General features: G+C 64.9%; 1 protein-coding gene across 42 annotated transcripts in view; it reads left to right on the forward strand.

The window, feature by feature from the left end:
* NCOR2 (nuclear receptor corepressor 2) overlaps window positions 1-13,265 on the forward strand; it is a 206,694-nt gene that overhangs the window by 126,733 nt on the left and 66,696 nt on the right. For 30 of the 42 annotated variants that reach the window (XM_070515883.1, XM_070515866.1, XM_070515882.1 and 27 more), the window contains 2 exons: window positions 11,557-11,700; window positions 12,969-13,141. In XM_070515883.1, coding sequence (XP_070371984.1) covers window positions 11,557-11,700; window positions 12,969-13,141 — 317 coding nt within the window. The remainder of the gene's footprint in view (window positions 1-11,556; window positions 11,701-12,968; window positions 13,142-13,265) is intronic. The other 12 variants (XM_070515863.1, XM_070515876.1, XM_070515868.1 and 9 more) reach the window with 3 other exon arrangements.

Here is a 13,265-nt window from a genome sequence, read left to right on the forward strand (position 1 = left end):
CCCAGACAGCACGCCAGTGGGCTCCAAGGAGTGAGGGCCCCAGAGATGAGCTTGAGGAGCAGCCCCTCGGGTGGACAAGGATGGAGGTGAGGGTGTCCTGGGCAGAGGGAACGGCAGGTGCAAAGACATGGGGGCCTGGGTGAGAGGACGGTGCCCCCAGAGTCTTTGGGACGGGGGTCTCAGTTTCCTCCAGGGCTTGAATGAAGGGGTGGAGAAACATCATGGAACCCTCCTTCTGTTGCTTGTTTGATGAGTAAATAGAGATGTTTCTCTCCTCCGTGGAGAACAGAAGTGTGAACGTGCTGATAAATGACAGCTCGCACTTGACTCTGTGTCCGTAGGAGGCAGTGGGGAGTGGTGAGGCCTGTGGCTAACTAGAGAGCTTGTACCACATGTCGGCTCCAGCTGACTCTTGGCCGGGTGGCCTTGTTTTACCAGATCTTCTGATTTTCGTTCATGAGCTGGAAATCTGGATTTATGTGAAATTGCCTGGTTTTTGAATCTTAGGTCGTGTAAAAAACGATAACAATAAAACACTGTGTAGGCTGAATAACTCACATTTGCTCTTGGAATCTGTCCTCAGCCTCCAGTGTAAGACATCTGGGTTAGAGCGTGGTCCGACTAGGGGAAGAGGTGACGAGGGGATTGTGTGACTTGGGACAGAGGCCGGGCCTGGCCGGGCCCTGGGGAGCCTGAGAAGTCTTATAGGCGAGGAGTCATGTGTTGCCTCCTTTCCTCTGGGTCGTCCTGGGTTAGCCGTGGCATCGGCAGCGCTGAGAGACGGGGCTGCTCTGCTGACTCTGACCCCCTTTCAAGCTGGTGGCTCCCAGGATGGAGAGAGGACGCCTCTGAGCTCTGCCCCCTGCGGGAAGGGGGAGGAGAGCTGGGTGGGAGGGCCGTCTGCCTGGGAGAGGCCGTGTCCTTGGGGCTCTCCTCCCTCAGCCAGCCGGGCTGCTAATGAGGTGCCGGCGCGCTCCGGGCTCTGCCAGCCCCGGAGATTTACGCAAATCCTGGGAGGGCTTCTGTGCCAGGCGGAGCCACTGCCCTCACAGCCACCCACCGGCCCTGGTTGTAAATACGGAAGAAGTGGGTCAGCCTGTGCGTTCACTTGGGGCTGTAGCTGCCCTCTGCCCCGTGACAGTGAAGTAAACGGCAGGCGCAGGCCCCTAGCCCCTCATGTGAATCTGAGGTGCAATGACCGGAGCCAGCCTGAGCTTTCTCTCCTTGGTTTTACAAGACCCGTGATGCCGCTGACAGATCTCCCCATGGGAAGGGTGGGGGCTCCCGCGGCCTGCAGTGGGGGCATGGAGATGGAGGGCGCAGGGGCGTGGTCTTCAGGGGCTGATCCTGTGAGCAGACGTGAGGCAAGCAGGCAGACCCTGTGCTCCGTGTGGCCAAAAGCTCCCGGTGGGAATGGGCGGGAGGGTGGCTCACCTTGGGCCGGAGCCGTCGCCCTCTGCCTGGGGTGCACGGGGCACCGATGACAGCACTGCTGTCCCAGCCTGTGTCTGACCCACGCTCGGCCCACCCCTGGCAGCTCAGGATGTGGGATCAGGCGGGAATCCCAGGCCACAGGGGTCCCTGCCCTGTGCCACCATCCCTGGCAGCCCACCCCGGGTCATTTGTCCCCGCTTCTCCCTCCGACCCTGCTCTACTTGTGGGCTTCTGGGTGCACAGCACAGCCTTTGCGCCTTGTTTCCTTGGGCCACCACAGGAAGACAGGTAACCGGCGGTTCCCAGCAGCGGAGATGTGGAGGCCTCAGGGCGGGGCTTCAGCTGCAGGAGGGGCCCCGTCTCGGCACATCTTCTCGTGGGACGGAGGCCAAGCCAGCAGTGGGGGTTGTACTTCTTGAGGGGAGCAGCTCAGGCTCGCTCCACCTCCTGGGTCCCCCTAGTTTGGGAAGCGGATGTAGGTTGTCTCAGCTGATCTTCACTGGACCCCTTGTCGGGGGGACACTGGGAGGCCAGGGAGGCATCGGAGTCCTGTCGGCTGCCCGGGCTGCCCGGCCCTGCGCGGTGAGGGGACGGCGCTGCTGCTGACCACCAGGGTGGTGGTGATGATGATCATGGTGGTGCAAACAGCGACAACGATGGCGACGTTCGCTCCGTGCCGGCTGTGCCTGCCGGGCTCTGTGCTCAGGGCTCCGTGCGTTTCAACGCTCAGCAGCTTCGCGGGAGAGGCCCTGTGCTTGCGCTCGCTGCACACATGAGTGACAGAGGCCAGGGAGGTGAAGGAGCTCCCTGAGGAGTCTGAAGCGAGTGGCAGATTTGGGGGCTGGGGGGACCCCAGTGGTCCCGTCTACAGCGTTTCGGCTGAGCAGCAGGCCTGGGTGACCTCTCGGCCAGCTGCATTGTTCCGTCTGTGCAAGGCTCTGCCAGATCCTGGGGCAGACGGGGCTGCGGGTGGGACGTGCCCGGCGGAGCCCCATGTGGGCCTCGGCCCCCTCCCCTATCTGTGTCTGCGTCTCCTTGCACTGGGACCGTGCCTCTGCCCCTGGCCCCCGGATGCCCCTGGCTCCTGTCTCTTTCGGAAACCCTTTGCCGCCCGCACCGCGTGGTCCCTGCAGACACAGAGACCTGCCTTCTCTCTGGTCTGTCCTTTGTGCAGTCTCTCCAGCACCCCCGGCCCCGTGCCCGTCCCCCCAGCTGCAGGTGGCCTGTGGCCGCAGAGGCCGTGGTGCCTCCCTGTGGTCCTGGCGTGGTTCTGGTGTCCTTGGGGCCATGCCAATGCTGAAGACTGCCACGAGGGGCCATCGGCCCGGCAGATGCCCCCAACGGGCCCTCCAGCCTCATTTCTTCAAGGTCAGTCCCCACTCCCCCACAGAGGAGTTGATGCACCATCTTGTGTGTCCACCCAGGGGCATTTATTGAGTGCCTACTGCATGTCCGGGCTACAGGGCTTTACCTGAGAGCCACATCAGACCTCGATCCCTCAGGCAGTCAGAGCGAGGGCGCCAGCCGAGCCCACCCCCCTTGACACCTCACAGACCGAGCCGATTAAGAGCCATTGAGGTAGACTCGAGGTGGTACTTTCGAGGTGTCGACGAGTAAGCACAGCGGCCCCTCTCCAGCCGGATGATCCGCTGGCCCCTATGGAAGGTGCGCTTCCCGAGTTGGCTGCTCATGGCCCACGCCCAGAGACGGGAGTGCCTCCATGGCCTCCCCAGTGCCTCCCCTCACCGTTCCTGCCTCCAGGGATCGCAGTGGGTCGGGACAAGGGGAGGCTGCCTCAGGCTCTGGGCTCAGGTGGCCGAGGCCTGAGGTCGTGTTTCGACCATCCCCTGGCGGTGCACACGCTGTTGGTCTGGGCCCCTCCCAGCACCTGGCCCGGGGGGTGCTTACTGGGCAGGTTCCCGGGAGAGGGGATGGGAGCGGGGTGGCAGAAGGGGAAGTTGAGGCGACCATCCGGGGGTGCTTTGGAGCTGGCATGGCCCGCCGAGGTGTCCTCAGGTGGCTGAGAGGGCCCGGCCTCAGCCCACAGGCGGAGGGCATCAAAGCAGCTGGGCCGTGAGCCCTTTCTAAAAGGGGCCCAGCCAGGCCGTCCTGGGGGCATTCCTGCACATCTGCACACTGCCCATCACAGGTGTCGGAAACTGCCGACCGCTTAACCACGGCATGTGCTGCAGATGCCGCCCCATCTGTTCAGGTGACAGCTGCTTGTCACTCACCCACACCGTTTGTCTGTCGTTCAGCGGTCGCGTCTCGAGAGCGCAGGGGTTGTAAGAGTGGAATATGGGACTCCTTGGTGAGAAGCTTTGGCCCTCGGGCGACCTGCTACCCCACGGGAGGACAGGCCCTGTGTGTCCACTGTCCCGCAGCCGGCCGAGGCAGGGGATGTGTGCTGGCCATTCAGAGTGCCAAGATGGCCTTGTTTACCAGAGGGTGCTGTCCACCTTCCGGAAGCTTCTCTGTATTCTGAGAGGGAGACGCAGGCGCAGCCCTAGACTTTCGGGATGCCAGCCCCTTCGCGTCCAACGCCAGCCGGACCCAGGCGCCTGAGCTCCGGCAGGTGCGGGCCGAGCCCCTCCAGGCCCCCGGCCCCCGAGGCCCGGCCCGTGAGGCTGGTGAGGCTGGCTGGGCTGAGGCCCGAGTGTCCTCTTCCCGGGCTGAGTCGCCGGCTGAGTGGGGGCCGGCTCGGAGCCCTGGGTGACGGCACAGTGGTTTGTAGTCCATGATTCACGGACGGAGGGGCCACATTATCCCGACTGACTGCAGAACCGGAGCCCAGGAATGCTGTGGTCAGTTGTCGGCCCAACTATGCAGACCGGCAGGGCGTCGAGAATGTGAGGCTCAGGCGGGCCAGCAGTGAGCGTGGGACGGCTGCCGGGCCGCCCAGTGGTGCTGCTCGGGGGGCCGCGCTGCGGAGGGGGTGTGTACCCCAGGGTGAGCGCTCCCGCTGGGCTCGTCCGGCCCCAGGGTGGTGACCGCGTAGGGGAGGGGGCAGCTGGGGAGCTGGCGGGGTGGGTCTCCTTGCAGCCGCGTGATCTGTGGTCTCTTCCCACAGAGCCGGGCGCGGGGACGGGAAAAGTCTGTGCCGTCCAGCCTCCCGGGCTGAGGGGCGATGTCCAGGGCAGGGCCACTTCCTCCCTCGTGCTCTCTGGTCTCTGTGTCCTGTCGCTGCGTCCACTTCCCCACCTCGGGCCAGGCCGCAGCCCCCGCGTCTCCTGCACGTTCCCGGGTTCATCACCCTCTGTTTCCCTGTGTCTCTCTTTATCCCAGCACACGGCTGTGTCCGAGTTTCTTTCTCTGTCCTCCTCTCTCTCCCTCAGCTCTCTTTGGATTTCTCCTCTCTGTCTCTGTCTCTGACTCTGTCTCTCCCCTCCACCCACATCCCTTCTCCCGTGTATAAGTCTTGTCTCTCACGTTCCTTCGTCTTCCTCCTCTCTCTGATCCTCTTCCCAACCCCCTCCCCAGCCTCCTCTCCCAGCTCCTTGCCAGGGACAGGTGGCCTTGTTCCGGTTGCTGTGCGCTCCAGAGGCCTCTGTGCCCCGGGCAGCTCTCATGGGGGACAGTGTGACCGGGAAGGCATTCCAGGGCAGGACCAGCCGAGCGCCATCCACGGGGGAGGGCAGCCGCTCTGCGGTTGGTGCTGGTTCCCAGGGCCTGGCCGCCCCCCGGGCCGATGAAATCACTTGCCCCCTCTCCATGGTGAAGTCTGGCAGGGACGTGTGGCAGGCCAGACACAGGCCACATTGCCTCCAGGTTGGGCTGTGCTTTCCTGGCCGAGTGGGGGACGTGAGCACTTGCATCCTGTCCCAAACCGCTGTCCAGGCTGGGGGGTGGGGGAGGGGGGCTCCCGCCTGGGGGTCAGTCTGACTTTCCTGGGCGGCCAGGCCTGCAGGAGGCGGCTGTTTCCGCTCTGCTGGGGGCCCGGTGGGCGGGGCGGGCTGTGTCCAGAGGCAGGGCCCCATCCAGCAGATGGCCCTGGTCCCTGCCCAGCTTCGTGCTCAGTGGGGGATCCGTGGGAGGCTCCTCAGACCCCCAGACAGGTCCTAGGACGCTGTTCTCCGGAGGGCGGTGAGCGGGCAGCTCCCGGAGGTGGGGAGGCCAGGCTCCAGGACCTGCATGTTTCGGGGGAAGATGCATATGGCCTTGTCGCAGTTGGGGATGTGGTGGCAGGGAACCTGCGGCTCCCGCCAGCCCACCTGAGCAGCCCCATGGAGCAGGTGGCAGGGCAGAAAGATGTGAGCTCCACCCGGAGGGTGCACGTGCGTCTGTCGGGCCCCAGGTGAGGGCTGTGGGTACTGACAGACCTCTATCCCGACCCCCTGAGCTGGGCCGGGAGTTGGGGACAGCTACCAGAAGATCAGCAGCCGCAGGGGCCTGCGCCAGCGTGAGCCGCCATAGGAGCGGCTCTGGCAGGCTGACAGCCAGCCGAGCGCCCTGGCTGGTGGGGGCCATGTTTGAGTCCGTCTTGGTGTACCTGCACAGTACCAACATTCTAGGTTTTTCCACAGTGAACCAAACAAATGAGGTCCCCAGAGCTGACACGCCCACGTGGGAGAGGACAGCACACGAGGAAATTAGCATGATGACCTGTCGGGGTGGGAAGCTGGAGTGGGAGGCAGCTGATGGCAGTGGGTCAGGGAGCTGACCCCGAGGCTTCTCTGGGGAAGTATGATTTGGGCCCAGAGCTGAGCGATAAGAAGGACCTGGCCAGGCAGAGGACACAGCAGGTGCAAAGGCCCTGAGGCGGGAGCACAGGTGGCATCTTCCAGGAGCAAGGTAGGCGGGGACTGGACCTTGTGGTGTGGCCCACTGATTTTACCCCAGGTGGCAGGACAGGATCAGACAGATGCTTCAAACAGAGGCTTGGCTGCCGTAGCCACCCGTCTGCTGTGGAGGCAGAAGGGGCGTCATGGTACGTGTTCCATGTCGCTCAGGTCCTGTTGATACGTCTATTTGCAGTGGAGCCCTGGGAAGTGTTTACAGGCAGCTCCCCGGGAGCAAGGGCCCGATTCCTAAGGCTCCCGCCACGCCCCATTCCAGGCCACCGCGGAACTGGGAAGGGACGCGTGTAGCATGTTACATCCTATTTCTGAGCCGGGGGTGCAGATCACAGCCGAACGTAGTCAGATAATTGGGGAGGGAGGCGTTCTGAGTGCTCAGCAGCTCCGTTTTTACTGTCGTCCTTGAACCGTAGGCGTGGGTGGAGCTGGTAGTGACGGGCTGACTAAGGACGGAGGTGGAGTCTGCCCTCATGGCCGGTGTGGCGGCTCCAGCACACCCCCGCCTGCATGTCTGTAAAAGATGGCGGACAGGGCAGGACCCCGCCTGCGCTTCCCCAGGAGGCACGGACGGACTGGATGGAAGGGGAGGGCCCAGTGTAGGGAGGGGCAACCCACAACACCCTGTGTCTTGGCTCTGACCTCTGACCCCACTTCTCCCAGCCCTGGGCTCCTGGACCCCCTGCCGCCGCAGCCAGGAGATGGAGGGTGCCAGGAGGGCAGGCCCCGCTTGAGAGTTGCTCCCTGCAGCCCCTTGCTCGTAGTACATGCTCAGTAAAGTGTTTGTTGAGTGAATGAACGAGACCATGCTGTGGGGGGTGTGGCTGGGTCTCGGGGAGATCTCCAGACATGTGAGGACCGACCGTGTGAGCACTGAGCTCAGCAGCTCCCACCCATGTGGCTGGCGCCGCCTCCCCCGCAGCTACCCCACTGCCCGGAAACGGGGCGGGACACGTGCCCCCCACCCCACCCCCACCTTCTGGAAGAGCCGGCGGGACACCACTCGTGTTCCTGAGCACAGGCGTGAAGCCGCCCTGTCCCGGATCGTCCGGCGAGCGCAGCGGGAGCCTCCAAGTCGGTGTGCTCTGCTCGTGCCGGTCCCCTCCCTGAAACGTCCTCTCTTGTCCCTCTGCCCAAAGCCTGTAGGGACTTGGCTCGGGGGCTCCTGTGCTGCCGAGGGGTCCTCCCTGGTCCCCAAGGTGCGGGATGACTCGCCGCCCCGTGTGTGGCGTGCCGCGCCTTCTTAAGTGCCCTCACCACTCAGCCTCACTGCCCTGTTCGAGTTCCTTCTCTTCGTCCACTGAACTGCCAGCTCCCTGTGTGGCTTGGTGTCCTCAAGAACACGACCCACGGACACGTGGGTGGTGTAGTTCGGCTTAAATGGGGATGAGGTGGAGCCTGTGATCCCCTAGCCCAGGGTGGGAGGCAGAGTACTTGGCTGTAGGATCTTGCTTAGAAAATGCTCTGTGACCTTGGGTGAGTTAATTAACCTCTCTGTGTCTCTGTAGTCTCATCTATAAAGCAGAGGTGATACTCAGGTTGTTGGGTGGACTCAGTTGACAGGTATGAAATGAGAGGACGGCCTCAGCAAGTGTCTGTCATGCCCAGCAGGCATTTGTTGTTGTTACTCGTGTTGTTTTCCACACCGCCCCCGCTCTGGGCCTTGGGCACCGCACAGGCTGTCACAGGCTGCTTGTCCAGCGCTCGGCGCTCGGGAAGCAGGGTCCCTCAGGGACTTGGCCTGATGGCTCTGGCTAACCAGAGACGCGGTCAGGGTTTCACAGAGCCCGTGCTGTGGTTTGGAGGGACGTTCCCAACCGAGCGCTGGGCATGGAGCCCGTGGCCGGCCTGCCCGTGGTGTGTGTGAGAGGCAGAGGGAGACCCCTGTGAGCCCCGGGGCCATCTGAGACTGTGGGTTTGGCTTCTGGTTCTTCTGCCGGGTCCGCAGGTGGCACCACTGCCGAAGCAGGGTCCTGGGCGTGCTCTGTGGAAATGCAGTCTCGGGCCCGCCCTGGGACCCCGACTGGGAATCTGCATTTCCCAGTGTCCCCAGGTGATGCGTGCGCATGACCCGGCTGGAGCAGCACTGGTCTGGGGCAGGGGTGGGCAGACGGCTCGAGGGCGAGGGCCAGCTCCACCGCCACCTGTTTTTGTAAATAAAACAGCGACACCCGTTTGTTTGTGTCTTGGCTGCTTCCATGCTACAAAGGGCAGGGCTGGGTCGTTGTGACAGAGACGGTGGACCAGTGGCCCTCAGGAACGTCCCGCCCGGGCCTCGCAGGGAAGTTCGCCAGCTCCTGGTCTGAAGCGCCGGTTCTCAGACTGGGCCGCTGCAGGAATGGCCTGGGGACCGCTGCTCGTGAGCCTTCGCACACGGCGGGCACGGGGGCGGGAGTGTGACCCAGGGCACTGGCCGGGGGCCGGGAGAGTGGGAGGGGGCAGGCGAGGGTGGTGGGGATGGCGGGAGCAGGACCAGGCCAGCCAGGGTCAGTCAAGGTGAACTCCAGCTCCAGTGTTGAATCCTGGCACTGCTGTCACTCACCTGCTCTCTGCCTCAGTTTCCACTTCTGGTACGGGGGAGTTTTACGGGGGTCGGTAAAGGAGACGACTGCAGTATGGAGACAGGGCCCACATGTGGCCGTTTGTGTTTAGTGCTGTGATGTGGGCCCTGAGTCAGGGAGGGGGTGACGGGCCGTCCAGGCCGGTTGGGGCTCAGAGAGCCTTGAGTGGAGTTCAGGGCGGGCTCGGCAGAAGGGGCGGGCAGGGATGCCTGCAGAGCCCCGCCCGAGGCCCCCGATGCTGGCCTGGTGGTGTCGGGTGAGTCTCTGTGGGGGTTTGGGGACATGGGTCACCCTGCTGCCCCTGGGCCGTCAGCTTCCTCCCTCAGAGCCCATGGGGCTCTCTGAGCCTTGGTTTCCCTCTGCGGGGTGGAGCCGTGATCGCTGCCCTTTGCCGCCTGCCGTTGCTGAGAACGTTAGTGGGGTGTGTTTGCAAGGAGCTCGGTGTGGCGCCGGGGAGGCCGGCCCCATGATGAGGCCCCCGGTTGCCGTGAACGTGGCTGTTTTCCTCCTCACTCTCCTCCTCAGCGGGCGGAGCTGGGGACAGAAGCCCCGGCGGCATAGGGCAGCGCCGGCCTCTTCCCGGGGGGTCGCCGGGGACTCGGGCTCCGAGGGTCAGGAGGAGGGCAGCGGCTTGGAGCCGGGTGGGCGCGCAGCCCTTGGGAGCTGGGGGCGCTGGCGGGGGCTGGGGGCGGGGCAGTGCTGCTTGGGCCCTGCTGAGTGGTGAGCCGCGTCTGCTGGCCACGCCGGGGCAGACAATGGCCTGCCTGCGGCCCAAGGATGAGCTCCCAAGGGGCAGGGAGACCCACCCGCCTGGACCCCCGGGATGAGGGCAGGTACTCCAGGAGGGTGGCCGGGAGTCAGGCCATGTGGCCACTGGTGGGGGGGGACAGCAAGAGGAGCTTCGAGTGAAGCTGTGGCCGAGGTGGGGGGGGGGTCCCAGGGGGTGCCCAGCTCCCTGCATTGGAAAGCCCAGGCCCCAGGCGGGTCCCGAGTGTGTGGAGGCCGGGCCTATCTTGACAGGTGCCCATGGCAGCCACGCCAGGTGGCTCATAGGGCGGGCATGCTTCCCGCCCGGCCACGCCGTCTCCCTCCGCCACCCTGGGTCCTGGTCCTTGAGCTCCCATCAAGCCGAGCAGGCACACCATGTTGGAACAAACCGGAAAACCTGTCTGACCGGCTCCCACCTTCCAGGCCAGCGCCCAGACCTGCTTCCCATCGGGCGAGAGGCCACGGCCCTGGCCATGGGCAGGTTGCGCTCCAGTGTTTGAGGGTTTTAGTGGTGGTGGACAGGCCAGTTCAGGGCCACCAGGCCACCTGTCAGAATCGGCAGTGACACCGTGGGGGGAGAGGCTGTTGTGCCCGCTGCCTCTCCTCTTGCGGAATTGAGGGGTTTCCTGGGGGGTGGGGCCGACCCGAGCCAGAGGTTCCAGGGTGGACGCTGCTGTGGCATCAGAGAGCCTGGGGTCCCCGCGGACGTGCAGACCCTTTCTCTGCACCCAGCATCCCCAGGGTGCATGCGCCTGCCCCTGGGCCCTCGCATCCGGAACCATCAGTCCCGGCAGCAGCGGGTCCTGGCGGGGTGCAGGCCGGGGGCCTTGTGCGCTGGGTGGGCGCAAGGTGGGGCCTTGTGCGCTGGGTGGGTACGTGTCTCTGGTGTGGAGGGAGGATGCAGGGAAACGGACCCCCTTCTCCTCTGCTGGGTCTCTTTCCTTGGTTTGAGAACGGTGTGACTGGGCCCCGGGACACACTGAAAGGCTTTCCAGCGGGTTGGGTTTCATTTCACTTGGTTCAGCGGGACGGAAGGATGGTCTGGTCTGGTAGCTGCCTGATGAGGGAAATTGGGGGTGGCCAAGAGAATCGGTGTGCGCTCGGAAAGAAATCAGTCGGGACAGAAAGGAAGTCGGGCGGCGGTGCGGGAAGGAGCCGGCTGCCCCAGCTTCCTCCCATGTCCTGGTGAGGGCAGGGTCAGTGGCCGGTGTGGTTGGGCCAGGCTGGCCAGTGCCCGCCTCCCTGCCCCGCCCGCTCGGAGGTGATGAAAGAGAGGCCTCGAGCCCCTTCGATGCCCCTGGGCTGCTCCTCCCCTCGGGGACCGAGGTGAGAAAGGGGCCAGGCCAGCAGCAGCAGGAGAGGCCCTCATCACCGCTGCAGCACCTTGGACGGGCTCCGTGAGCCAGACACCCCCGCTCCTGCCCATTGTGCAGACGTGGAGACAGGCCTGGAGAGGCGGCCTGGGCTCTGTGGGGGCGGGCGGGGCTGGGGCATCGGGGGTGCGCCCCAGGCTCCCCAGGCCCCTCCCGAGGTGTTGGTGGCTTCTGCTGCACTTACATGCCCATGCCAGATGCTGTTCTAAGAGCTCTTTATGAGTTTCCTCACTTTAGCCTCCTGGGCCCTGGCTGAGGTGTAGGTGTGCTGAATACCCCTGCTTTAGAGGGGAAGAATCAGAGCACAGAGAGGTTAAGCCCCTCATCTGGGGTCACACAGCCACCAAGTGGAGGAGGCAGGAGTCAAACCCAGGCATCTCATACTGGTGCTCTCTGCACCCCATCCCTCACCTCCCACCTCCCCAGGCCTGTGGGCTGCCGGACCCCATGCGCGGCCTCTCCCAGCTTGCAGCAGCCCAGGGGGCCTAGGGTCCGAGCCCTCGGTCCCCGCGGCTCTCCTGGCTGCCTCCGTTATGCTGCCTGCCCTCCTCCTCGCTCGCCCGGCCCAGGGGCGGCAACCCACCTGGCTCACTGTTTTCCTCTCCCCCTGCCCTCCCCCGGGGGCTGGCAGCAGCAGCAGCAGCAGCAGCAGCAGCAGCAGCAGCAGCAGCAGATGCCCCGGAGCAGCCAGGAGGAGAAGGAGGAGAAGGAGAAGGAAGAGAAGGAGGAGGAGAAGCCGGACGTGGAGAATGACAGGGAGGAGCTGACCAGGTGAGGCCCCGGCCGCCACCCCAGGGGACGGGCCGCTGCTCTGTTCTCAGCGCACGGCGACCCCCAAGGGCGGTACGCGAGGACGTGGTGCTGTGGCGCCTGTGAGCCACCTGCCGGGAAGGAAGAGTTCTCCGTTTTCCGCTCTGCCGTCCCCACGGCCCCCCTTCCGGCAGCCGGCTCCCTCCCTCCCGCCCCTCCTTCCTCCCGCCCGCCCTGCTTTCTCAAACCCTCAGAGGCCTTGAGACGGAGAAGGAGAGCTCGTAAATCCAGGCAGCGGCTTTGGAACTCTGCCGCCCCATCTCCTCCCCTCCTGGCCAGGCCCCGCAGACGCGGGAGGAGGGGGCAGAGAGCCCGCGGCAGGACTAGGGAGCCCGCCGCCTCCCTCGCTGCTAGAATGGTCGCTGTCAGCGTGAGTTCTTGCAGACGGAGGCACGGCCTCGCCTCGGGCCTCAGCCTCCCGCGCCTGCCGGGTGCTCAGAGCAGGGGCTGGCACGGCCAGTGCAGCCCCCTGGAACGGGCTCAGGAATGTGACTCCGAGAACATCTGGCTGCGTCCCCCCGTCTCCCAGAGGTCCTGGCGAGGGCCTTCGGGATGGTGGATGGAAGGCGGAGGTGCTGAGTCGGAGCGGCCCGCAGTAACTCTCCCAAACGGCTTCTGAGCAAGCCCCGGCCCGGGGTGGAGGTCACGTGCGCCCCACACGCCTGGCTCGGCCTGCGTGCCGGCAGGAGCTTTCCTCCGCGTGTGCCGTGGGTCATGGTGGCCACGACGATGCCACAAGCAGAAGAGGTGCCGTCCATCGAGCCCAGCGGCCTGTCTCTGGGGAGTCAAGTGGCCTGATAGACCGTGCCGGCTGGCACCTGTGCCAGCAATCGGGCGCTCATGCAGAGAGCGTCTCTAGTCCGTGTATAAGATGGTCTTGCAGATGGCCACATGCCCACGCCCCACTGGGTGGACGGGTCGCTGTCCAGTGACCTCCCAGCCCGCATCCCCTCAAGTGGAGAGCAGCAGCGGACGGTGCCAGCTCACCGCTCCTTTTGATAGTAAAATGGCGTTGCAGATAGTTCCAGCCACGCCCCACGGCCGGTGCATAAAGTGGCCTTGCAGATCGCGGGCTGCCAGCCTGACCCCGAGCTCCCCCAGCATCCAGGCAGCACAGGAGTGCTGGCAGCTAGCGCTCATCTTACTAAGGAAAAGCGGGTCCCTCGCGACTGCCGCGTGGGTTCCTGCCTCCGGGCAAACCATCCCTGTCGCCCCTCTCTGGCCTTTAGGGAGAAGACAGATGACACCTCTGGGGAGGACAACGATGAGAAGGAGGCAGTGGCCGCCAAAGGCCGCAAAACTGCCAACAGCCAGGGGCGACGCAAAGGCCGCATCACCCGCTCCATGGCTAACGAGGCCAGCAGCGAGGAGGCCGTGCCCCCGCAGCAGAGTGCTGAGCTGGGTGAGCGGGGCCAGGGAAGGGCGCCAGGGTTCTGCCTGTGAGCTCGCTGTGTGACCTGGGGCGAGTTCCTTAACCTCTCTGTGCCTCGGTGTCCTCATTGGCACGGTGGTTGCCCATAACCACT

This window comes from Equus asinus, chromosome 8 (assembly GCF_041296235.1).
Source record: "Equus asinus isolate D_3611 breed Donkey chromosome 8, EquAss-T2T_v2, whole genome shotgun sequence".
Classification (NCBI taxonomy): domain Eukaryota; kingdom Metazoa; phylum Chordata; class Mammalia; order Perissodactyla; family Equidae; genus Equus; species Equus asinus.